Raw genomic sequence first — 22,675 nt, 5'->3', positions numbered from 1 at the left:
TCGTTTTAGACGTGGATCCATGTTGCAAAACACAAACCTAGCTCCAATCATTCAGATTTTTATTTTACAATTAATGGTTTAAAAATTACCCAATAATTTTTTTTTTAAAAACGAAAGGTTTTAGACATTGTTTTATAAAATGATTAAATGAATAAACTATTAAATATATATATATATATATATATATATATATATATTATATCTAATTGAAATATATTTTATATTCTGTTTCTTGGTTGCAAAGAGAAAAAAAAACAGGGGACGTTAGGGTTTTATAATTATCACAAACACGTTATACGCTAACGCAAAGAGAGAAACAGAGAAAAGTTAAGAGAGTAATTAAAATCAAACAGCCGAGAGTTAAAAGGAGCAAGAGAGTTCGAGTCTTCTTTACTTTTGTGTTCTTTGTGTGAGACTTTCCTACTAGTTTCTTCCATTGATCTCTGTTTGGAACTAAACGTCTACGTACGAATCTACTTGTGCTAGTGAACTTTCGCGTTGATTTCTACTGTGGATTTCTGTTTTTAATACAAGGTTTTGGGATTTTGCTGAAGTATTATCTTCAAACCGATGGATCACATAAGTGAATTTCCCGATGCACTGCTCTTGAGTATATTGTCTTTTCTGCCTGCGAAAGATGTTGTGGCCACGATGGTTTTGTCCAAACGGTGGCAACCGCTTTGGAAGATGGCGCCAAAACTCATATATGATGATGATAGCAATGAAAATTATCCTAGATTCGTGGACAGGTCTTTGCTTTTGCATGAGGCACCAGTTATAAAAACTTTGCGTTTCAATCTCGGTCGAAAGTCTGGTGCCGTTGATATCGGAGTATGGACCAGAGCTGCACTTAAACACTGTGTGCATAAGCTGATTATCAAGACGGGGTGTAGTTTTGACAGTGGAGCAGCTCCTGTAATACTTCCAAGGAGTTTGTACACAGGGTGTAGCATGCTTGTGAAGTTGAAAATAGAGGGAGTGGTTCTTGTGGATGTTACTTCTCCAATAGCTTTCCCATCTCTCAAGAAACTAAGCCTTAAATGGGTGAAATACCCAAGTGACGAGTTTGTCGAGAGGCTTTTATCTAGTTGTCATGTTCTAGAGTGCTTGGTTGTGAAAAAACGTCAAGATGACAATGTGAACATTTTCACCATAAAATGCTTAATCTAAAGAAACATACGGAATAATTGTATTGTCGTCATTTGGTGATTTTTTTCGGTTTAAACTGTACCATCGCTGTTATGTTGGTTTAGTTTGATTTATTGGACTGAAATGACTTTTACCGAATCTGGTTTAATATTTTCCGGTATGGCTAGATTTTATTTCTGCAGTAAATTACATTTTTTTTTTCTTTTTTTTTTTTGTCTTATAAAAGAGCGGACACAAATCAATAATTCAATACATTTTTTTTTGTCTTTTTTTTTTTGTCTTATAAATTACTTTTTGAGGTAAATATTCCAGTCTAATGTCAGCAAATTTCTAATAATTCACTACAGTACACTAATATCATACCATTATATTTATCCTTTTTTTGTTTTTTTTTTAATCTTAGTGCCATGTTCATGTGGTTAAAGCTGATAGAAGCCCATGCTGGAATGAACGCAGCTCAAATTCTGAATGTCTGTTATCAAGTCTTGAATCTTTCCACTGGAAAGAATATAAAGGAACAAACGAAGAGAAGAAAGTAGCATCGTTCATCTTACGAAGCGCAAAGAATTTGAAACCCTTTTTCTAATACCCTAAAACAAAAAAATTCAGATGCTCTATGGAGTTGGTTCTACTTCGGTTTTTATCTTCATATTTTCTTTCTATCTTTCCTTCGTTTTAATAAGTCTTTTACATTTGGTCTTTGGATTTAAGTATTGTTTTGGTGTGCTATTTGTTCAATTTCTTGGTTTAAGAAACGATTGCTTAATTACAGTATTGATTTACTAATATAGCGATGGTGGTGACGGAAGATTCTTGCGGTTTGTTTTCAGTTATTTGTTATTGCATGAGGCTCCAGTTCTAGAAAGTTTGCGTTTTAAACTTGGTAAAAAAGTCCATTGTTTTAGTTATTAACTTTATTTTATTGATGAGAAATATATAAGTTTATAGTTATCTTATTTTTTCCATTGAGTTTAATTATAGTAAACAATACTCTTGGATAAGTTCGAATTTTGAATAAGATCGATAAAATCTTTTGTTAAGACGAAATGCGATTGGTATACAAAACAAACTCTTTAGAATCTATGAGAAAATCTCGGGAATGAATGTGATTTTTCCAGCTAAGAGTATAAATATATAACTATCTCACTCTCACGGTTTAGGGTTTGTCAACTGAGTAATAGTATCAGCTGGTTCTTGAACATGTAACAAAGGTGTTTAATTAGGTATTTTGGAGCTAGACATCTGTTTTATAATTTACATGTACTGGCTTTGTTTTGTTATTATTCATGAATTCGTTTGGGATGAATTAAATATACTCTATCTGTTTACAGGATATTCAGAACCTCAATTTTTGTTATGTTTTGGAGTCTGCTTTGTTGTCTCAAGTGTAGAAAAAGAATCCAGTTTCGATTGGAACAATTGGATAGGATAAGCCACTTGCCTGATGAGCTTCTCTTGAAAGTATTGTCGTCACTACCTACCAAAGATGTTGTGGTCACAATGGTTTTGTCGAAACGATGGAAGTTTCTTTGGAAGTTTGTGCAAAATCTCGAATATGATCACAACATGTACCGAGAGGGTGAGAAATGGAGATTCTTGCAGTTTGTTAATAGCTCTTTGCTTTCATGTGAGACTCCAGTTCTAGAAAGCTTGCATTTCAAACTTGGTCAAAATCATGGTTTTGTAGTTATTGGGGCATGTTATACTAACAGCTGTGTGCGAGAGCTGATCATCGACATTGATTCTTCTTCTACTAAAAATTTAGTCCTTCGTCCGAGGAGCTTGTCTACAGGCTTTGGGGTAAATACACTTACCAAATTGAAACTAAGAAACGCGATTCTTGAGGATGTTGATTCTCAAATTTCTTTTCCGTCTCTTAAGGATTTGAGTCTTGTATCCATGAAATACCGAGCTGGTGATGAGTTTTGTAACAGGTTTTTATCCAAATATTGTCCTGTTCTTGAGGATTTGGAAGTGAAGCGATGTGACAATGACAATGTGGAGATCTTTGCTATTAGAGTACCATCTTTAAAGAATTTAAGGTTAACTTCTACATCAAAAAGAGTTAAAGGCGATTCGCTTGGGTTTGTGATTGAGGCTCCTTCTTTGAAATTGTTGGATATTAAGGATTATTCTGGTGGGGTTTGTGTCATTGAGAATAAAATGCCTGAGATTGTAAACGCATATATTGACGTACAGTATAGCTGCATTGAGAAGCTTCTAGGATCTATTGATTCAGTCCAGAAACTTTATATATGTTTCCCTACTTCCATGGTACGTATTCGTTTTAAAGTAAAAAAAAAAATGAACTAGCTATATGTTCGTTCAAACACAAATGTGGGGTTTTCATTAATCTATCATTGTGTACATCATTTGTAGGAAGCATATCATGGAAGCCGAATATATAGCCAGCTTGTACGGTTGGTGCTTTGTACGTGCCTGATAAAGTGGTTTAATCTACTTATGTGTCTTCTCAAAAATTCCCCTAAACTTACATTTCTCAAACTAGATCGGGTAAAAGGTCACATTTACTCTTTTAACACTAAAAGATTATATATAAGATGGGTCTAATGTGGCTATGTACTTGTAGTATTTTCAGTGTCGGCACCACCAAATTCAGGCTAAACATCCCGGGAAGCTGCCGTGCTGGAGTGAACCGAGTTATATTCCCGAATGTCTCACATCAAGTCTTGAGACTTTTGAATGGGTGCGATACCAAGGAAAACCAGACGAGAAACAAGCCGCGAGATTCATCTTAGGAAACTCTAGTCATTTAAAGACGGCAACATTCTACTACAAATCAATAGATCTTAAAGACAAACGTCAGGTTCTCATGGAGGAGTTGTCAATGTTACATAGGAGCTCAACTTGTCAGCTTGCATTCAAAGAGAGTACGTGATCCAGTCATAGAGGAAACGTAACATTTGGTTACGAAGCAGTTTGATTCAAAGATTTTTTTTTTTAAGACTTGTAGATTTCTTTTTAAGTTCTTATTGCTTAATTTAATGATATTTTTAAGGAATTCAGGGTTCCAACAAGCAAACTTGGTTCTAAAGTTATCTACAGATATAGGTTTTCATCTTATTTTATTTTGGGAATTTAGTGAATAAAACCTCAACATTGGTTGGATCCATTTTTAAACCCTCAACTATTTTATTAGTAAATAAAACCCTGAACTTAAAAAATATTAACAAACTTAACCTGTCACTTATAAAAACATTTTTTGTTCAGATTTTATTCAATCAAAAAATAGTTGAGGGTTTCAAAATAGATCCGGCCAAATGTGGAAGGTTTTTTTTATTAAATTCCCTTTTATTTTTCAAACAAAATTATTACTCGTATGATTTGATTGGGAACTTAAAAAATTGCGTTAAGTAAATTAAAACTTAAAACTGTAATTAAATTCGTATATATCCAATATATGCCAAAACTTTAATATCCAAAATAATATTTAATAATTATCTACCGAGAAAGAGGAAGTAAAAAAAGGAAAAAAAAATTGTTATTAAGACCATTGCCGTCGTCAAGTTTCAATTAGGTTTCATAGGAGACGAAGGAACAGAGTAAGTCATTGTCTTCCCTTGTCATCAATTTTTGAAACGAATCACTTTGTTAAAATATATGTCTTTGTTTCACTTCTATCGTCTTTCCATTCTCTCTAATGCATGCATGCATGGGTATGTTTGGTTCTTTTTCCTGTGTAGGTTAATCGAGAAAGCATAATTGAGATTTTCCCTTTGTCTTGAGCTAATTATAGTCGTCTCTGGTTTTTCGAAATCTAATGGATATAATCAGTCACTTACCTGACGATGTCTTGTTGAAGATATTGTCATTTCTTCGGACAAAAGATGTTATGCGTACCATGTTTTTGTCTAAGCGTTGGGAATCTCTCTGGATGTTTGTACCAAGACTTGAGTTTGACGATACCACTCACTTTCCCACACCTCCGTTTACGCAAGCTGGCTATAATATATTTCGCCAGTTTGTGGACAGATCTTTGATGTCATTCGAAGGTCAGGTTCTTCAAAGTCTGTATCTGAAATTAGACGGACCATTCGCATATGAAGATGTTACGATTTGGGTTAAAACCGCTGTGAAACGTGGTCTAGTGGAGCTGAAACTCCAATACTCAGAGCGTTGCTGGCGTCTCTTTCTACCAAAAAGTCTATATAAAAGTTTTGAAACAATTGTGGTCTTGAAACTTGAAGAAGTTGGTTTGGATTTTCCTAACCTTGTTTGTCTAAGGTCTCTCAAAACTTTATTCCTCAAATCTGTGATTTTCTCTAGCTCACGTTCTCTACTTAGACTTTTACCCAAGTGTCCTGTTCTTGAAGACTTGTACATCGAGCATAGACCCATTGCCACCTTCAGTCAGATTTTCCGGATTGAAGTGCCTACCTTGAAGAGACTATCTTTGAATTACGATGGAATCTACGAACTTGACATAGATGCTCAATCTTTGAAATACTTGTACATTAAAGATCGGTCGAGGAAAAATTCGTTTTGCGAGATTAAGAACATCAATGATTTGGTAAAGGTCAACATTGAGGTTATTCTCAGAAGACCCGAGGAGCTTCTGCATTCTCTTACGTCAGCGGAGCATATGCGTTTATGTTTATCGTATTCAGAGGTAATTTTGTTGGTCTCTTAGTTTTTGTTGTTTCAGCCTTAACATCTCTGTCTTTGAGTTGCTCATATGTTTATTCGGTCATATCTCGTATCCTTGTTATGCAGGTTGTGTATCCTGTTGGTAGTTGCTTCCCTAGACTCAAACATTTGGAGGTATGTTCATGCAAATCAGAGTGGCTCTATTTGTTCATGCGTCTGCTCAAAGATTCGCCTAGCTTAAAGGTTATCAAAATCAATCAGGTGTGTTTTATTTCTAAGCAGATTTGCGTGTTTTAATTTCGCCTAAAATGATCCAACAAGGATTTTACTGAAAATTGCAACCGTATTGATTAACAGTTTCAGAATCATAATACAAAAATTGTCCGGCCTGAATGGTATCAACCGAGATCTGTTCCAACATGTTTGCCTTCAAGTCTTGAAATATTGGAGTGGGACAAATACAGAGGGTTTGAAGAAGAGAAAGAACTTTCAACATATATCTTGAAAAACGCGATTTGTTTAAAGAAGGCGAGTTTCATTGCTAAATCCATTGATGACAAGGAGAAACTGCACATGCTTCAGAAGTTATCATTTTCGCCAAGGGTTTCATCTACTTGTGAGCTTGTATTCACCTGAAATGTTCATGCTAATCAGTGATCACTCTCAGATCAAAAACGATCTTGTGTTTTATTTTATATTTTTTTTGTTCATGACAAGTTATCTGATTCTATTCTTTAAAAGTGACAGTTTATTCAAGTTTCGTTCTTTTCCTTTTCTCTTTTGGTGGAGTTTGATGTTAAAATTTTGCAACGTTAATAGAGAAAGGGTTGGATTCTATACAAGATAGTCAAAATAACACATTTAGTCAAAATAACTAAAACTAATGTTTAAACTTAACACTGAGAAAAGTAATTAAATTTGTATTTAATTTTTATTTATATAATCTAAAACAATATTTAATACCGGCGAAAAGGAAATAAAAGATTTTGTTATTAGGACTATCGCCGTCTTCAAGTTTTCCATTAGGGTTAGACCAAGGAACAGCGGCAGTCCCAAATCTTTTCTTGTGAGCTCTTCTTATTCTCCGCTTTGACACAAATCACTTCCAAAGAATTTTTGTCTCTTTTTTCTCATCATCTACCAATTTCTCTATTATGGGTTCGGCTGGTTCCATTTAGTAATGAGATTCCCATCGTAATCTCTTGTTCTTATGTTGATTCGTCTCTAGTGTCCGGACACTTAATGGATAGAATTAGTCACTTACCTGACGAAGTCCTGTCGAGGATATTGTCCTTTCTTCCGACAAAAGATGTTATGCGAACTATGCTTTTGTCTAAACGATATAAGTCTCTCTGGATCACGGTACCAAGACTTGAGTTTGATGAGCTCACTCACTTTCCCGAACGTGTATCTCTGCGATGTCCAGATCCTGATTATGGGATATTTCGACGGTTCGTGGACAGATCGTTGATGTCACGGGAAGGTCTTGTTCTACAAAGTCTGAATCTCAAGTTAGGTCGACATAGCACATATGATGATATTGAGATTTGGGTTCGAACCGCGGTGAAACGTGGTCTAATGGAGCTGAAACTCGAATACGTTTATTACAGGCGAGGTTTTGTCCCAAAGAGTCTATATACATGTGAAACACTTGTGGTCTTGAATCTGGAGATGGGATGTTTGGATGTTCCTGATCTCATTTCTCTAAGGTCTTTGAAAACTCTAACCCTCAAATCTATGTCATACTCTGACGAGAATGCTCTACTAAGACTTTTACCCAATTGTCCTGTTCTTGAAGACTTAGTCATACAAGAAATTAGTCACAGTGAGACTTGCGAGCTGGTTTTCAAGATTGTAGTGCCTTCCTTGAAGAAGTTATCTTTGATTGACGCTAAAATCACGCAACTTTTGATAGACGCTCCTTCTTTGAAATACTTTCACATTGTAGATCGTTCTCGTTGCCTTTCGTTTAGCGAGAGTATAAACATCCATGAAGTTGTAGAAGCGAAGGTCGAAGTTATTCTGAGCCGACCCGAGAAGCTTCTTCATTCTCTTGCTTCGGTTGAGCACATTCGTTTGTGTTTATCAGCTTCAGAGGTAAACTTTGTTGGTCTCCTGCCTCTTCGTATTCGTTTGAGTATTATGTTGCTCAACTGTATTATAATGTCTCGTGTCAGGTTGTTTATCCTCTTGGGAGTTGCTTCCATAGACTCAAACATTTGGAGGTATGTACTTGCAAATCAGAGTGGCTCGATCTATTTATGCATCTGCTCCAAAATTCGCCTAGCTTAAAGGTGATCAAAATCAACCAGGTATATTTTATCATTGATCTATATTGGTTTTTAGAGTTGAAATCATAATTCATTAATGATTCTAATGCACTGTACATTTCAAACTGAAATCTTAGTGTCATCCTGTTACGAATCCCCGGCCTCAGTGGAAGCAACCTGGCTCTGTCCCAAGATGTTTTTCCTCAAATCTTGAAATTTTTGAGTGGATAGAGTATGAAGGAAGGCAAGAAGAGAAAGAACTTTCAACATATATCTTGAAAACCGCAGTTTGTTTAAAGAAGGCGAGTTTCACCGCTAAGTCGACTGATTCCAACAAGAAACTGCAGATGCTTCAGGAGTTAGCCTTGTCGCCAAGGGTTTCATCTACTTGTGAGCTGGTATTTAACTGAAAATGCTGTATCTCTCAGACCAAACCTTTTTAGATCTTTAGTTTTTGATTTTCATTTCCTCTTTTGGTGTTTGATGTTAAAGTTTTTTAGTGATAAAAAATGTTAGAAACTTTATATTGGGAATTGAAGAAGTTGAAAAATAGTATTCAGCCAATTTTCACCATTTGAGTTGAAGAAGTTGAAAAAATTGTTCAATCCACTCCACCTAAAAAATTGAAAAATTGAACAATTTATAAAGGAAAAATGTTCATCAAAATGTTCATCCACAATTCAACTTAATATTTCAAACCTATTCAATTTTCTGCAACCATTTGTAGCCAAAGTATCGATAGTCTAAAATAATATGATATGTTGGACATGTGTTACAACTGTTCATTTGAGTCTTGACAAAATTAAAAAAATGACATTTAACATAAAAGAGTTCGGTTTATCTCACGACCGACTTTAAAGGGGCATAAAGGAAAATTCACAAAAAAAGCGAACCCTAGATGACCCAGCTTCCCCTATAAATAGGGAAACACATTACCAAGAAGGAGATCCGCAGTCAATCCGCTTGAAAACTTAGCTAGCTCGACTCTTAAATTCCGATCTCTGGTTAGCGTTGTGAGAACTATTTTGTAATTGTGTCGAAATTCGGTTGCGATCAATAAGCAAATCTATAATTTCCATCATAAAATTAAATTTGTGTTGGATCTCTAGCATCAAATGATGGGCACAAGGCATGATTACTAGTTAGTGTTCCAAGGTTAGTCATTTCTTACTCTCTTCTTAATGATGATTATAAATAAATGATGATGATTATTATTATTATTTGGTATTTTACAATCTCAGTTGAATGGGTTTAGTTTAGATTTGATTACTCTGTTTCTATAAACATTTGTTACTTATGAATTATGATAAAACAAATTTGGGAAATGAAAATGGAATCATGGTCTCCTTGTTTATGATTTTAAATTTTCATATCTCTGTGTTGTCAGTAAAATCACTGGATTAAAAGAGAGAGTCCTATGGACAGGATCAGTTCCTTGCCAGATGAATCCCTGTTGCAGATACTTTCATCACTTAACACAAAAGATGTCTTGAAGACAAGTTTATTGTCTAAGCAATGGCGGAACCTTTGGAAGTGGGTTCCTAAACTCGAGTACCTCGATTGTGGTAATACGAATGCTACTGATCATGGAAAATTTATGAGGTTTGTGGACAGGTCTTTGCTATTAAACAAGGCTCCAGTCTTAGAGAGGTTGAGTTTCAAGTCTTTTAGCAAATCCAGTGATATAGATATCGGGTTTTGGGTTAGAGTTGCAGCGGAACGAGATTTACGTGATTTCGACTATTCCTCAGCTCCCTATAGTGAGCCTATAAGATTACCTCAAAGCCTGTTTACGTGCGGAACACTCGTGGTACTTAAACTCGACAGTGTATCGCTTGAGGATGTTAAATTCCCGGTTAGTTTCCCCTTACTCAAAACATTGCACCTTCGTTCGGTGATATTCTTAGACGATGAATCCCCTCAGAAGCTTCTATCAAGCTGCAAAGTTCTTGAAGTCTTGGTCGTGAAACGAGTAACTGAAGACAATGTAAAGAGCTTTTCTATTACGGTGCCTTCACTCCGAAAGTTAATCTATCTCAATGTAAATTCCGGTGAAGGCCTGTTTGCGTTGAATGCCCCTTCTTTGAAGAGCTTAGAGATCGACGGTATTGGTCACAAATGTATGATTGAGGAAATGCCTGAGATCGTGTCTGCAAATGTACAAATCTATAGGAACAGTGAAAATATCCTAGCTTCTCTTACATCAGTCAAACGCCTCTCGCTGTGCTTTCACTTAGTGGTAAGTTACTAAACACTTGAAATTTTTCCCTTTGAAATAGAAAACCAATTTATACATATATAATATATAGTCCTTTATGATATTCTATTTTGCAGTCGCGGTTTCCTACTGGTAAAATCTTCCATCAGCTTGTAGAGTTGGAGGTTTGCACATGCAATCCAAAACGGGATCTACTTATGTCTCTTCTCAAACATTCTCCAAAACTACGAGCTCTCAAACTCTTTGAGGTAAAAACATATCAGAGTTTGGTCGGTTCTTGTGAAGTCTCTCATCTCTAATCTTTATTACTGGTCTCTAATGATATATATATATATATATATATATATCCTCAGCGACACGACTACAGAAATACTTGGGAAGAGGTATATAATTGGGGTGAGCCCAAATCTGTTCTTAGAAGGTTGAAGCTCGGACTTGAAACTTTGGAGTGGGGCAACTACAGAGGATGGAACAAAGAGAAAGAACTCGTGAGGTTTGTCTTCAAAAATTCAAGGAGCTTGAAGAAAGCGACTTTTTCACCTGTAGCCACCACCACTACGGAGGAGAAAAACCGGATGCTTCAAGAGTTGACAGCTTTGGCTAGAGTTGCAACATGTCAGCCCGTCTTTGGCTCAGTATCGCATAGCAGTTCAATAAATCCGTTTTCTCTTTAATCAAAGTCTGAACCCCTTCAGGATTCTAAACTTGCTTTGTTGCAGTTCTCTAAACTTAAACCTTATGCTCTGTTTCTCTTCTTTTCTAAACTTTTCTCTGTTTCTCCTCTTTTCTAAACTTGCTCTGTTTCTCTTCTTCGTTGACCTTTTTTCTTCTCTGTTGACTTTTACATTTATTTTGAGACTTTGACCTTCTTTTGTTTTTTCCTTTTTCCCGAATTTTAGCTTCTTAATTAAAAAGAAAATGAAGAAATTGTTCAAAAACTTAATAAATAGATTAAAAATCAAAATCAAAATATAGAATTAGGGTTCGTAAGTGACGAAGAGAAGCAGCAGCACTTTGTATGCTTGTTTCTTATTCAGATTAATTGCTTGGAGAGTTCCAAATGGACCGTATCAGTCTGTTGCCCAATGATTTCCTCTTGCAGATACTTACACTACTTCCTACAAAAGATGTCTTGAACACGAGTGTTCTGTCAAAACGATGGCGGAATCTTTGGAAGTTGGTGCCTAAACTCCAGTACATCGATATCGATAAGAATGCTGAACCTTGGAAATTGTTTCTGTTTGTGGACAGGTCTTTGCTATTACACACGGCTCCAGTCTTAGAGAGTTTGCATTTCAAGTTTGGTATGAAATGCAGGGACGTAGATGTTGGGTTTTGGGTTAGAATCGCAGTAGAACGAGGCTTGCGTGAGCTGAATTTCGATTATAGTCATATGATTGATGAGCCTATCAGATTGCCTCAGAGCTTGTATACATGTGGAACACTCGTGGTGCTCAAACTGAAAAACGTATCCCTTGTGGATGTTCAGTTCCCGGTATGTTTCCAGTTGCTCAAAACGCTGCACCTGAATGATGTGATTTTCCTAGACGATGAATCTCCTCTGAAGCTTTTGTCAAGCTGTCCTGTTCTTGAAGTCTTGGATTTGATTCGAGCTCCAAATGACAACGTGTCGAATTTCTCTGTTATGGTGCCTTCATTGCAAAGATTTATGTATCTTGGATTCTTTAGTTCTGAGCTTGTGATGAAGACGCCTTCTTTGAAGTACTTTAAGATTTTAGATAATGGTTACAATTGTATCATTGAGTATTTGCCTGAGATCGTGGAAGCACTTGTGGAGGTGATATGTTACAATACTGATGAAATCCTCAGATCTCTTGCATCAGTCAAACGTCTCTTGTTATGTATACACTGCGAGGGAAGATATACTTTACAACAACATCCGATCGAATCAAACTTGTAGTCTTTACGCTTATTTGTGTTTTTACTGCAGCTTGAGTTTCCTACTGGTATTATCTTCCACAAGCTTGAACACTTGGAGTTTTTCACTTGTTAAACATTGTGGGATATACTTATGTCTATGCTCCAACAATCCCCGAAACTTCGATCTCTCAAGCTTAACGAGGTAAAACAAAACCTTTGAAACTATTGAAAGGCTTTGCGAGTTTTCTTGTCTGAGTTAATAAGTCTCTTATGGTCTTACGGTGCACTCAGGTCCATTTTGACTGCATTGTTTCTCGAGATCCTATGCTTCATTGGGATGAACCAAGCTCTGTTCCTGAAACGCTGAAGTCTGTTCTTGAAACTTTTGAGTGGAGAAACTACAGGGGATGGAAGATAGAGAGAGAACTCGCAACTTTTATCTTCAAACATTCAAAGCGTCTAAAGATTGCAACCTTTTCACCAGTTGACCCCAAAGAATTGAGGATGGAACTCCGTACAACAGTTGGGATGAAATATCGTATGCTCACGGATTTGGCGCGTTTGCCAAGGGGCTCAACAGAGTGTGAGCTTGTCTTTGGTTAAGTTAAGCTTTTGTACACGTTTTCCATTCAGTAGTATTGAAGAATTATTAGGGTTTTCAACTCTCTGTGTTGACAGCGAAATCACTGGTTTAAAAGCTTGCATATCACTCTATCAATTTGTTCCTTGATGATTTCCTGTTGCAGATCCTTTTATTGCTTCCTACAAAAGATGTCTTGATTCTCTTGAAGACTAGTGTTTGTGGTTACTATCTAAATGTAGATTATATAATTATTGTATAGTTTATTGAGAGCCAATAAAACACAAAAAAATAATTATGAAGTACTAAATTATTATTTTAAATTGTTTTTTAGATAAAAATAATTATTTTAGAAAATTCATAAACATAACACACCAGTAAATTAATGTGTAATACAAGAAAAGATAAATTACAAAATACAAAAGAAAAGCATTATAATTATTTTAGATATATCTGTGTAAATTTATATATTTATTACTTTAGAATATTACTAGGACCATATATATTTACATTTTAATATATTATTGTGTTATTTTAACGAATAGCATTTTATGTTTATACTAAGTCAACACAAAACATGAGAAATTAATTAATTGAGTGTTTATTAATTCTTTAATTATCAATTTATATATGTATATATATATATATATATATATATATATATATATATATACTCAAAAATAATATGATATGTCGGACATGTGTTAAACTCTTTCATTTGATTGTTGGCTAAATAAAAAATTAAACTATTTAAATATAATATAAAAGAGTTCGGTTATACTCAAAAAAATGTGGAGGGGTAAAATCGTAATTTCACAAGAAAAAGACGAGCCCTAGATAACCGTGCTTCCCTATAAATAGGGGAAGTGCGTTACCAAGATGGAATCCGCAGTCAATCAGCTCAAAAACTCAACTCGCTCGACTCTTAAATTCCGGTCTCTAATCTGCGATATGAGAATTGTTTTGTAATTGGTGAAATTCGGTTGCAATCAATACAAAAATCTTTGTTTTCCATTTTAAATTTTGTGTTGGATCTCTCTAGCATCAAATGATAGATACAAAATAAATGATGGCATGATACTAGTAATGTTCCAAGGTTAGTCTATTCTTACTCTCTCAAGAATGATGATATTTTTTTTTATTTTTTCTTTATTTTCAATGAGCTTTGTTTAGATTAGATTATCTGTTTTAATATAATGATAATACAGATTCGGAAAAAAGAAAATGAAAACTGAATCCTAGTCCTCCTCATTTCTGATTTAAGGTTTTCGTTTCTTTGTGTTGTCAGAAAAATCACTGGACTAAAAGCTGAAAGAGTCCTATGGACTGGATCAGTTCCCTGCCGGATGATATCCTATTGAAGATACTTTCATCACTAACCACAAAAGATGTCTTGAAGACAAGTCTTTTGTCTAGTCGATGGCGGAACCTTTGGAAGTTGGTTCATAAACTCGAGTACATGGACTGGACTGGGAATGGTGATGATTATGCGAGATTTATGCTGTTTGTGGACAGGTCTTTGCTATTAAACGAGGCTCCGGTCTTAGAGAGTTTGCGTTTCTGGTTTATCAGCCGTTGCAATGATGTAGATATCGGATTTTGGGTTAGAACTGCAGTGGAACGAGGTCTACGTAAGTTCGAATTATGGCCTTCCAAGTTTGATGAGCCTAAAAGATTACCTCAAAGCTTGTTTACCTGCGGAACTCTCGTGGTACTTAAACTCTACAATGTATCGCTTGAGGATGTTAAATTCCCGGTTAGTTTCCCGTTACTCAAAACATTGCACCTTGATTGTGTGATTTACTTAGACGATGAATCCCCTCGGAAGCTTTTCTCTAGCTGCCAGATTCTTGAAGTCTTGCTCGTGGAACGAGTACCAGAAGACAATGTAACAAGCTTTTCTATCACGGTGCCTTCACTCCTAAAGTTCAACTATCATAATATAGATTCTAGTGGAGGTCCGTTTGCGTTGCATGCTCCTTCATTGAAGAGCTTAGAGATCGAAGATATTGGTCACGAGTGTATGATTGAGGAAATGCCTGAGATCGTGGCTGCAAATGTTGATGTTATCTATTGCAAATGCGACAATCTCCTCGGTTCTCTTACATCTCTCAAACGCCTCAAGCTGTGTTTACGCTCAGAGGTAAATCACTAAACACTTTAAAAAAATTACACTCATAGTAGAAAACCATGTTATACATAGTTTTATTATATAGTCTTTTATGATTCTATTTGCAGTGGCTTTTCCCTACTGGTAAAATCTTCCATCAGCTTGTAGACTTGGAGTTTTGCACATGTGATACAAAATGGGATCTACTTATGTGTCTTTTCAAACATGCTCCAAAACTCCGAACTCTCAAACTCAGAAAGGTAAACACACCGGACCCTTAAAAACATTTAGGGTTTTTCTTAGTCTCTCATCTCTAATCCTTACTACTGGTCTCTAATGATACATATCTCCAGGGACATATCGCCAGTGATACTGAAGAAACAATATATGATTGGGAGGAGTCCAGATCTGTTCCTGAAACGTTCGTGCTCGGACTTGAAACTTTGGAGTGGAGTAACTACAGAGGATTGAATACAGAGAAAGAAGTCGTGATGTTTATCTTGAAACATTCAACGAGTTTGAAGAAAGCGACCTTCAAATCGACACTCACCACTTTGAAGAAAAAATATGGGATGCTCGGAGAGTTGGCAGCTTTGTCTCAAGTTTCAACAAGTCACTTTGTCTTCCGCTGAAGAGTCCGAAACCCGTCAGGATGGATTCTTCTTAAAACCATTCGCTCTGTTTCTATTATTCTTAAAAACCATTTGCTCTGTTTTCTCTTCTTTAAAAACCATTTGCTATGTTTTCTCTTCTTAAAACCATTTTGATCTGTTTTCTCTTCTTAAAACCATTTTGATCTGTTTCTATTATTCTTAAAAACCATATGCTCTTTGTTTTCTCTTCTTAAGGAACCATTTACTTTGCTCCTATTCTTAAAACCATTTGTTCTGTTTCTATTCTTAAATCCCTATTTGCTCTGTTTCTCTTCTGAAAACCATTTTGCTCTGTTTTCTCTTCTTAAAACCCATTTGCTCTGTTTCTATTCGTAAAACAACCCATTTACTCTTATGGTCTTACAATAATGTGGAATTTTTTTAAGTAGTTAATTTTACATTCGTTATGGTTTATTGAAGAATTATTTCTGTTAAAATAAACTCCTAAAATCAGACGAAGTAAAATTGAAGTTGGAATTATTAGAAAAATTAAATATAAAGGTAGGTATCACCAAAAGAATATACAGTATCGTTTTATTCGTGTGATACCTGAAAATACTGATTAGGGTTCTTCAGTGACGATAAGGGTCCAGGTTATCTATTTCTTCCTTCGTTTTAAATTTCTTGAATATGAATAGCACTGGATGATTTTCTAGAACTGATTTCAATCTCTCTGAAATAGAATAGGGTTGTTTTGATTTCTTTGTAGACTACCACTTCTACTTTTTAAGGTTTTCTCGAAGACAAAACCATATGTTCCACTGAACTTTAGATGCATTAAACTTTGACTTTCATGTGTTCTTATTTCTTCTATACAGTTTAAGAGATGGAAAGCTAAAACCTGGTCTCGTCGTTTTTGTCTCTGATTTAATGTTTTTATCTCTCTGTGTTCGCAGCAAAATCATTGGATTAATTAAAAAGCTTGGAAATATGGACCGTATCAGCTTCTTGCCCGATGATTTCCTGTTGCATATACTTTCATTGCTTCCAACAAAAGATGTCTTGAAGACTAGTGTTTTGTCAAAGCGATGGCGGAATCTTTGGAAGTTGGTGCATAAACTCGAGTACATCGATATCAATAGCAATGCTGAACATTGGAAAATTGTGCAGTTCGTTGACAGGTCTTTGCTATTAAACAAGGCTCAAGTTTTAGAGAGTTTGCATTTCAAGTTAGATCGACAATGTAAGGACGTAGATATCGGGTTTTGGATTAGATTCGCGGTGGAACGAGGTTTGCGTGAGCTTAACTTCGATTATTGTTTCACGATTAGAAAGCCTAGCAGATTGCCTCAGAGCTTGTTTACATGTGTAACACTCGTGGCGCTAAAACTAAAAAACGTATCACTTGTGGATGCTCAGTTCCCAGTATGTTTTAAGTTGCTCAAAACGTTGCACCTAGTAGAGGTGATCTTCCGAGACGATGAATCTTCTCGGAAGCTTTTATCAAGATGCCCTGTTCTTGAAGTCTTGGTCTTGGAACGAGCCATTCATGACAATGTAGCTACCTTTTCTGTTATGCTGCCTTCATTGCAAAGATTAGTCTATGATTCAACCGGTTTAAAAGATGCTGCGTTGTTGATGTATACGCCTTCTTTGAAGTATTTCAAGATTGTTGATTTTAGTTACGAGTGTATGGTTGAGAATATGCCTGAAATTGTGGAAGCACATGTCGCGGTTACATGTAGCAACATTACTGATATCCTCAGATCTCTGGTACCACTCAAACGCCTCTTGCTATGTTTACCTTCTGAGGTAAGATTACACTTGACAGCAACAGCATATGTTCCTTATAGTATAATCGAAATACTTGTTAGTCTTTACGTTTATGTTGTCTTGTATTGCAGTCTCCGTTTCCTACTGGTACAATTTTTCATCAGCTAGTACACTTGGAGTTTTGCACTTGTGTAACAGAGTGGGATCTACTTATCAGTATGCTCCATCATTCCCCGAAATTACGATCTCTCAAGCTTAACGAGGTAAAAACATTAAATCTCTAGAAACTATGAAAAGCTTTCGTGGTTTTTCTCTAATGGTCTTATAATGCACCTCAGACCCATGGCCATTTTTCTGAAGTTCCTACATTTCATTGGGATGAACCAAGCATTGTTCCTGAAACGCTGATGTTCGTTCTTGAGACTTTGGAGTGGAGAAACTACAGAGGAGGGGATAGAGAGAGACAACTCGCGACGTTTATCTTGAACCACTCAAGGCGTTTGAAGATTGCTACTTTTTCCCCACATATCAGCCGGCTCAATAGACTCAAAGTGAAATATAAAATGATCAAAGAATTGGCGCACTCGTCGAGGGGTTCAACAGAATGTGAGCTTGTGTTTGGTTAAATGCTGGTGTGGGCTCTCTCATTCAGTTCCTCAATGATCCCATAGGAGTTTGGATTCATAGAAATATATATGGCCAATTCTGTTATTTCTTATGACTTTGGTATTGACTCTTGTAGACTTGTGGCTACAACCTTTTGGTATTGGCTCATAAGCTATATATTTATATCTCTTTACCTAAAGATTCTGAAGTTGAGTTTGAAGAAACATAAAAGTAGCTTAGGCATCCATATATATCAATCAATATATCATGATCAAACGTTTTTATGTTCGATCTTTTTTTCTTTTCTAAATCACATTTTTATTTTTTTATTAAAATACTTTTAGTTTATTCAGGTTTGATAGATCATTAGGAACACACACAGGTTTCGAAATCTATGTTGCAAACACCTTTTTTCGGACGACAAAAGTGTTTGCAATCACCGTCCGACAGGCATAGTGGCCCGACTTTTTCCCTTGACTCATTCATATCCGTTGACGGTGGCAGTGTTGGTGGGAGATTCTCACGAGCCGCCGTGACAAGTAGCCCTGTGTCATACAAGATAAATTCAGATAAGATAATTTTACCATGCAAAGATAAACAATAGTATGATGGAAATAAACAGATAAGATGAAATGGACAAATAAAACCAGACCATATGACAACATGATGTAGATTGTCGCAGCAGTCATAGCTACGTAGAAACTGATCTTTGTCATGTGTACTGTTTGTTGTGTTCTTATTTTCTTGTGATTATAACTGGAATGTGTTTTTTTGGGTTGTCTTGGCTAAATATTTTGTTGTGACTTTGGCCAACTTATTTATAGGCTAATGTGTTTGCTGTTACACTCTTATGACAAAAAAGTTAAGAAATCTAAATACTTTTTAAGGACACAATCTTCACTAGTTTATATCGCAAAAAAAACCCCATCATCAAAAGAAATAAATTCTAATTGATATCCCCAAGGCTATTAGGTGGATTATTCTCTCCAAATTATATATGGTTTTCTATCTTTTCTAGAAACATTTCTTCAGCTCAAATCAGAATGGTTTTAATTTTTGTGAAAGATGGCCATATGGCAATTATATAGTAAATTAAATTCAGGGCAACCGACAAATAGTAAATTTGACGATACTAGAAGCAAAAGAGTATTTGGCTGAGAAATAATAAATTTGTGTTGGAAGAAAAACGGTCAGGATAAGGAATGGATCAGATTAACACCTAACGTTACACCAACGAGAAGCACTCATGTATATGTATTTAACTTAGAGGTCGATTACAAGTTTAGTTAAATTAAAAGGTGTGATAAGATTATCATTGGCAGTAACATCCTCCAATTTCGTAGTTACAATAACCACCATTTCCACCGCACGTACTAAAACACATTTCGTCCGACCAGCATGGCGGTCCGCTATTGATCACTGCGTTTGGCGACCAACAAATGCATTTAAAGTTTTCGTTGCAAAGACCACCGTCTGAACAAACGTTTGTGCAATCCCTTGTTTGGACACATTCTGGATTATTCTCAAGGGATACCACCATTATAGCCAATAATACTTCTCTCCCATTTGCCAATAAAAGAAAAAAAAAACAAGAATCATCGACATAGAAACCAACTTAAAATGGCGAGGTTTTAATTCATTTTCTCTCATACGTACACGTGCATAGTGACGAAACACAAGATTTTGAAGGAAGGATAAAGAGATCAAACCAGGTGCAAGAAGAAGATAAGTGAGAGCAAAGAGAGCAGCAATGTGGAAAGTGGTCTTCGGCATTGGAAGTGTGCTTAATCGTCTAAATTTGGATAATTGAATCAAATAGTTATTTTATGTTACTCTATATATATATAGCATAATTGGGTTTAGCGAGATATTCGTGGGAACTAAAATCTCCTCTATTCAGATTTCAAAATTGACCTAGTTATTAAATCATGGGAATAAAACCCCATCTCACAACATTCTCAGTATATCCTTCCACATATTCCTAAATTTTATCAAAGTCTCAAGTTAAATAAATTGTTATTGTTACATGAGGTCCGGATAGCTATAAAAAAATAAAATAAAAAGAGTTGATCTACATACATTTGTACTATTTCATAGGCGTGCATGGCATGAAATGAATACATTGTACATTGGTATTGCATGTCATATCTAATCTTATTCGTGGCTCGGCTTTCATATTAGTTCCACGGGTACTGGTAGTTCATACTTTTTTTTTTTTTTTTTAGGCTTTCTATTTAAATGCAAAAGGGGGAAATAAAATTACAAAAGCCCAGCCCGGCTCTAGTTAATCGTTTATGGCCTTAGCCATTTAAAAAGAGGAGCAAAAGCCCAATAAACCCAAAATAGAAAAACACATCTAGAAGATCTTAGTGTGAACCTAGTAGGTGACAAGGCGATGGAATAGTGAACCGTCAGTAGGAGGATTAAGAGGAGGAGATCCATCGCTGAAACATAGAAGAAGCTAGAGCATGGTTAGAATCTCTGAAAGAAGCTATTCTGTTGCGAATGATCGAGTCAATGAGAAGCCTTAACGAATCAGCCGATTTGAAACTCTGTCGATGGAGTCGGTTGTTTCTTTCTCCCCAGAGCAAGTATAGAGAGCACTGCCATACCAGAAGCGAGAGGCGTTTATTCGCCCGTGGGCCAGTCAGCGCTTGAAGGTGATTGAGAGTTCGATCCCAGGAGCGATTAGGTTGGAGTCCACAACGAACAGCTACCGGTGCCCAAACAATCCAAGAGTAGCTACAATTGAAGAATAAATGATCCCGACTTTCCAATGAGTTGTTGCAGAGCAAGCATTCGGCCTTGGTTTGAAGCCCCCAACGAAGCATGCGATCTCTAGTAGGGCACCTATTCAGGACTAGAAGCCAAGCGTGGAAGATGTGCTTTGGGATCCCACCTGAGAACCAAACCACTTTACTCCAAGGGACAATAGGTGAATCTTCTCGCAGTAGGTGATATATTGCTCCCGTAGAGTAGCGGCCGTACGTCTTGCCCTCTAATTCCCATTCATAGTAGTCATTTTGATCATTCAGAGTCAAAGTAGTGAGGAAGGTAAGGAGAGAGACCTGGTTCTCAGTTCGGGCATGAGAAAGCATCCATTGTCCTCGTCGGTACAACTGTGACAAAGTAGTAGCAATTGGTATCCCCATTCTTGACCGGGCTGCACCAGTGAAATACTCCAATAGTTTGCCAAATGGAGACCAATTGTCAGTCCAAAACCTGCAGGTAAGCCCATTCCCTATTCGCATTTTTATCCAATCATACACAACGCCTCTATACTTCAGCAGTTTATTGGCCAACCAAGAGTAGTTTTGCCGTTTTTTCATTGTCCAGAAGTTGTTTAAGGAACCTTTGAGGAAGTGAAGCCTAAACCATGCAACCCAAACCGATCCTGACTGAAAGAAGAGGAGCCAAATAAGTTTGATGATAGAAGCTTTATTCCAAACATAGAGGTCCCTAATTCCCAATCCGCCTTGATCTTTTGGTTTAGTGACTGTTATCCAAGAGACTCTTGCCGTATAGTGACCTTCCAAAGAACCTTTCCATAAGTAAGCGTTGCAAAGAGATTGAATCTTATTTATACACGCTTTTGGAAGCAGAAAAGTTGAGCTCCAGAAATTGGAGATCCCAGCAATGGTAGTTCATACTTTTAAACCTTCAAAATTTGGTTTAATTCTTTCTGGGTGTGTGTAAATTATAACTAAGTCTAACCATCGACTTAAATATATAGCAATTCGCATACACCACATGGCTTAATCACTTTTGTCACCATCGTTACCACTTCGGTCCCAACTTCACAAACACTTTTTTCTTGCTATTAGGTCATTGGCCTTTTTTTGTATGATCTATACAGTTCTTGCTGTCTAGACGATCATTAAGAAAGTGTCAATGTTTTAGTTTAGTTATGTGACGAAAAAATTTAAATACAAAACTATTTAGTTGACACAAACAAACAAAAAAAACAAAGGTTCGTATGGGACTTGACTGTCAAAAAACATTAAGAGTGACCTCAGAGATCTTGGTGGTAAATATCATCAACTGAAGATAAGACTTCATCAAGAGTAGCAAATATTTTAATCACATCACCGGCCACATAACCAAAACAATACTTTAAATCCGAAGTATTAACATAAAAACATCAAAATATGGATATGATTGATGAGTCAAAAGTAGCTGGTTTAATATAATCACATCTTTCCCGTTATAGGGAAATCAATGGGAATCCGAATGATTTTTTTCATCATTCTCATAACCATCCAATCATAAAAAGTTCAAAACACAGAATTTCAAAAAATCCAATCCAACAAAATTCGATAGAAGAAGAGATTGATAGATGTATCTGCCTCTAAATAGCCTAAGCTCATTTTGGTAAAGAAAATTAGGTTCGTAAGAGGCAGAGCAAGCTCACGAAGGTAATTTACGTAAAGCTTACCGGACATATTATTACATATCCATCATCTCTTTCGCCTAACGATAGATTTCTTAATCCATTGCCAAAATAGATTTAAGAAATTTGCAAATTAGGCTTCCCAAGAAAAATCGAATTAAAAACCAAACATGCGGCGTAGAGAACAATGAAAAAGCTTTGTTTTGAATAGTTTGAAGGGGCAGAGAAGAGAAGATGAGTTTAAATATATATGCAATACTGAAAAAGGCGCAAAACCCTAGTTTGTTTGCACCTCATAGGCCCATTCTAATAAGCCCATTAATACTCAAGTTTAAAAGGTAAAAAGATGGCCCATGCAGGTTTCGAACCTGCGACCTTCGCGTTATTAGCACGACGCTCTAACCAACTGAGCTAATGGGCCTTTTTGTTTGCTTATCTGAATCAAACTATAAGTCTTTTAGATTACTTTTGCTCAAAATAAGCATGTGTAAGCGAAA

The 22,675-nt window shown here is 36.1% G+C and overlaps 11 protein-coding genes and 3 non-coding genes across 14 annotated transcripts; 8 read left to right on the top strand and 6 right to left on the bottom strand.

The window, feature by feature from the left end:
- Positions 1–570: 570 nt before the first annotated feature.
- Positions 571–1,187, top strand: LOC111829066 (putative FBD-associated F-box protein At5g50270). The gene has a single exon (XM_023777736.1). It carries the CDS (start codon positions 571–573, stop codon positions 1,168–1,170), a length of 600 nt encoding a protein of 199 aa, XP_023633504.1. The 3' UTR covers positions 1,171–1,187.
- A 1,462-nt stretch (positions 1,188–2,649) lies between these two features.
- Positions 2,650–4,048, top strand: LOC17876422 (probable FBD-associated F-box protein At1g32375). The gene is made up of 2 exons (XM_023777648.1): positions 2,650–3,423; positions 3,749–4,048. Exons 1-2 carry the CDS (start codon positions 2,650–2,652, stop codon positions 4,046–4,048), a joined length of 1,074 nt encoding a protein of 357 aa, XP_023633416.1.
- An 882-nt stretch (positions 4,049–4,930) lies between these two features.
- On the top strand, positions 4,931–6,393 carry LOC17876875 (FBD-associated F-box protein At5g56380). The gene is made up of 3 exons (XM_006281863.1): positions 4,931–5,779; positions 5,884–6,018; positions 6,121–6,393. Exons 1-3 carry the CDS (start codon positions 4,931–4,933, stop codon positions 6,391–6,393), a joined length of 1,257 nt encoding a protein of 418 aa, XP_006281925.1.
- Positions 6,394–6,799: 406 nt separating this feature from the next.
- Positions 6,800–8,560, top strand: LOC17876504 (FBD-associated F-box protein At5g56380). Its single transcript, XM_006281751.2, has 3 exons — positions 6,800–7,854; positions 7,935–8,069; positions 8,165–8,560. The coding sequence occupies exons 1-3, from the start codon at positions 7,000–7,002 to the stop codon at positions 8,435–8,437; spliced, it is 1,263 nt and encodes a 420-aa protein (XP_006281813.1). The 5' UTR covers positions 6,800–6,999; the 3' UTR covers positions 8,438–8,560.
- A 430-nt stretch (positions 8,561–8,990) lies between these two features.
- Positions 8,991–11,055, top strand: LOC17876187 (FBD-associated F-box protein At5g56370). Its single transcript, XM_006281404.2, has 4 exons — positions 8,991–9,182; positions 9,415–10,266; positions 10,362–10,493; positions 10,599–11,055. Exons 2-4 carry the CDS (start codon positions 9,445–9,447, stop codon positions 10,917–10,919), a joined length of 1,275 nt encoding a protein of 424 aa, XP_006281466.2. The 5' UTR covers positions 8,991–9,182; positions 9,415–9,444; the 3' UTR covers positions 10,920–11,055.
- A 147-nt stretch (positions 11,056–11,202) lies between these two features.
- LOC17876083 (FBD-associated F-box protein At5g56370) lies at positions 11,203–12,829 on the top strand. The gene is given in 3 exon segments (XM_006282136.2): positions 11,203–12,122; positions 12,198–12,328; positions 12,418–12,829. Coding segments are annotated over 3 exon segments (1,260 nt in total). The 5' UTR covers positions 11,203–11,305; the 3' UTR covers positions 12,730–12,829.
- A 798-nt stretch (positions 12,830–13,627) lies between these two features.
- Positions 13,628–15,834, top strand: LOC17875165 (FBD-associated F-box protein At5g56370). The gene is made up of 4 exons (XM_006281902.2): positions 13,628–13,802; positions 13,995–14,849; positions 14,945–15,076; positions 15,170–15,834. Exons 2-4 carry the CDS (start codon positions 14,028–14,030, stop codon positions 15,446–15,448), a joined length of 1,233 nt encoding a protein of 410 aa, XP_006281964.1. The 5' UTR covers positions 13,628–13,802; positions 13,995–14,027; the 3' UTR covers positions 15,449–15,834.
- A 565-nt stretch (positions 15,835–16,399) lies between these two features.
- LOC17875939 (FBD-associated F-box protein At5g56370) lies at positions 16,400–17,808 on the top strand. The gene is made up of 3 exons (XM_006282228.1): positions 16,400–17,221; positions 17,314–17,445; positions 17,521–17,808. The coding sequence occupies exons 1-3, from the start codon at positions 16,400–16,402 to the stop codon at positions 17,806–17,808; spliced, it is 1,242 nt and encodes a 413-aa protein (XP_006282290.1).
- A 295-nt stretch (positions 17,809–18,103) lies between these two features.
- On the bottom strand, positions 18,104–18,559 carry LOC17876847 (putative defensin-like protein 283). The gene is made up of 2 exons (XM_006281832.2): positions 18,441–18,559; positions 18,104–18,333 (listed from the first exon to the last, which is right to left on the bottom strand). The coding sequence occupies exons 1-2, from the start codon at positions 18,502–18,504 to the stop codon at positions 18,155–18,157; spliced, it is 243 nt and encodes an 80-aa protein (XP_006281894.1). The 5' UTR covers positions 18,505–18,559; the 3' UTR covers positions 18,104–18,154.
- Positions 18,560–19,100: 541 nt separating this feature from the next.
- LOC17874850 (putative defensin-like protein 282) lies at positions 19,101–19,561 on the bottom strand. The gene is made up of 2 exons (XM_006281438.2): positions 19,441–19,561; positions 19,101–19,300 (listed from the first exon to the last, which is right to left on the bottom strand). Exons 1-2 carry the CDS (start codon positions 19,559–19,561, stop codon positions 19,101–19,103), a joined length of 321 nt encoding a protein of 106 aa, XP_006281500.2.
- Positions 19,562–20,045: 484 nt separating this feature from the next.
- Positions 20,046–22,348, bottom strand: LOC111832493. The gene is made up of 2 exons (XM_023789060.1): positions 22,224–22,348; positions 20,046–21,317 (listed from the first exon to the last, which is right to left on the bottom strand). The coding sequence occupies exons 1-2, from the start codon at positions 22,228–22,230 to the stop codon at positions 20,212–20,214; spliced, it is 1,113 nt and encodes a 370-aa protein (XP_023644828.1). The 5' UTR covers positions 22,231–22,348; the 3' UTR covers positions 20,046–20,211.
- LOC111829131 lies at positions 21,797–21,882 on the bottom strand. The gene has a single exon (XR_002832689.1). It is a non-coding gene; the product is annotated as a small nucleolar RNA SNORD24 (small nucleolar RNA).
- On the bottom strand, positions 21,950–22,041 carry LOC111829149. Its single transcript, XR_002832704.1, has one exon. It is a non-coding gene; the product is annotated as a small nucleolar RNA R12 (small nucleolar RNA).
- A 177-nt stretch (positions 22,349–22,525) lies between the features above and the next one.
- On the bottom strand, positions 22,526–22,599 carry TRNAI-AAU. Its single transcript has one exon. It is a non-coding gene; the product is annotated as a tRNA-Ile (tRNA).
- Positions 22,600–22,675: the final 76 nt, after the last annotated feature.

The sequence above is a fragment of the Capsella rubella genome, unplaced genomic scaffold (genome assembly GCF_000375325.1).
Source record: "Capsella rubella cultivar Monte Gargano unplaced genomic scaffold, Caprub1_0 scaffold_8, whole genome shotgun sequence".
NCBI classification, from domain to species: domain Eukaryota; kingdom Viridiplantae; phylum Streptophyta; class Magnoliopsida; order Brassicales; family Brassicaceae; genus Capsella; species Capsella rubella.
The sequence above is the reverse complement of the archived record's forward strand: the minus strand, read 5'-3'. Positions and strand labels throughout refer to the sequence as shown.

What these genes read in the sequence shown, in the direction of transcription:
- LOC111829066 (XM_023777736.1), top strand. Translation starts at nt 571, where the DNA reads ATGGATCACATAAGTGAATTTCCCGATGCACTGCTCTTGAGTATATTG.
- LOC17876422 (XM_023777648.1), top strand. Translation starts at nt 2,650, where the DNA reads ATGGTTTTGTCGAAACGATGGAAGTTTCTTTGGAAGTTTGTGCAAAAT. An exon ending in TATGTTTCCCTACTTCCATG is followed by an intron (nt 3,424 to 3,748) that starts GTACGTATTCGT and finishes TAGTATTTTCAG; the next exon opens with TGTCGGCACCACCAAATTCA.
- LOC17876875 (XM_006281863.1), top strand. Translation starts at nt 4,931, where the DNA reads ATGGATATAATCAGTCACTTACCTGACGATGTCTTGTTGAAGATATTG. An exon ending in TATGTTTATCGTATTCAGAG is followed by an intron (nt 5,780 to 5,883) that starts GTAATTTTGTTG and finishes CTTGTTATGCAG; the next exon opens with GTTGTGTATCCTGTTGGTAG. An exon ending in AGGTTATCAAAATCAATCAG is followed by an intron (nt 6,019 to 6,120) that starts GTGTGTTTTATT and finishes TAACAGTTTCAG; the next exon opens with AATCATAATACAAAAATTGT.
- LOC17876504 (XM_006281751.2), top strand. Translation starts at nt 7,000, where the DNA reads ATGGATAGAATTAGTCACTTACCTGACGAAGTCCTGTCGAGGATATTG. An exon ending in TGTGTTTATCAGCTTCAGAG is followed by an intron (nt 7,855 to 7,934) that starts GTAAACTTTGTT and finishes GTCTCGTGTCAG; the next exon opens with GTTGTTTATCCTCTTGGGAG. An exon ending in AGGTGATCAAAATCAACCAG is followed by an intron (nt 8,070 to 8,164) that starts GTATATTTTATC and finishes CTGAAATCTTAG; the next exon opens with TGTCATCCTGTTACGAATCC.
- LOC17876187 (XM_006281404.2), top strand. Translation starts at nt 9,445, where the DNA reads ATGGACAGGATCAGTTCCTTGCCAGATGAATCCCTGTTGCAGATACTT. An exon ending in CGCTGTGCTTTCACTTAGTG is followed by an intron (nt 10,267 to 10,361) that starts GTAAGTTACTAA and finishes TCTATTTTGCAG; the next exon opens with TCGCGGTTTCCTACTGGTAA. An exon ending in GAGCTCTCAAACTCTTTGAG is followed by an intron (nt 10,494 to 10,598) that starts GTAAAAACATAT and finishes ATATATCCTCAG; the next exon opens with CGACACGACTACAGAAATAC.
- LOC17875165 (XM_006281902.2), top strand. Translation starts at nt 14,028, where the DNA reads ATGGACTGGATCAGTTCCCTGCCGGATGATATCCTATTGAAGATACTT. An exon ending in AGCTGTGTTTACGCTCAGAG is followed by an intron (nt 14,850 to 14,944) that starts GTAAATCACTAA and finishes TTCTATTTGCAG; the next exon opens with TGGCTTTTCCCTACTGGTAA. An exon ending in GAACTCTCAAACTCAGAAAG is followed by an intron (nt 15,077 to 15,169) that starts GTAAACACACCG and finishes ACATATCTCCAG; the next exon opens with GGACATATCGCCAGTGATAC.
- LOC17875939 (XM_006282228.1), top strand. Translation starts at nt 16,400, where the DNA reads ATGGACCGTATCAGCTTCTTGCCCGATGATTTCCTGTTGCATATACTT. An exon ending in TGCTATGTTTACCTTCTGAG is followed by an intron (nt 17,222 to 17,313) that starts GTAAGATTACAC and finishes CTTGTATTGCAG; the next exon opens with TCTCCGTTTCCTACTGGTAC. An exon ending in GATCTCTCAAGCTTAACGAG is followed by an intron (nt 17,446 to 17,520) that starts GTAAAAACATTA and finishes AATGCACCTCAG; the next exon opens with ACCCATGGCCATTTTTCTGA.
- LOC17876847 (XM_006281832.2), bottom strand. Translation starts at nt 18,504, where the DNA reads ATGACAAAGATCAGTTTCTACGTAGCTATGACTGCTGCGACAATCTAC. An exon ending in CTACATCATGTTGTCATATG is followed by an intron (nt 18,334 to 18,440) that starts GTCTGGTTTTAT and finishes TGTATGACACAG; the next exon opens with GGCTACTTGTCACGGCGGCT.
- LOC17874850 (XM_006281438.2), bottom strand. Translation starts at nt 19,561, where the DNA reads ATGCCGAAGACCACTTTCCACATTGCTGCTCTCTTTGCTCTCACTTAT. An exon ending in TCGTCACTATGCACGTGTAC is followed by an intron (nt 19,301 to 19,440) that starts GTATGAGAGAAA and finishes AGAATAATCCAG; the next exon opens with AATGTGTCCAAACAAGGGAT.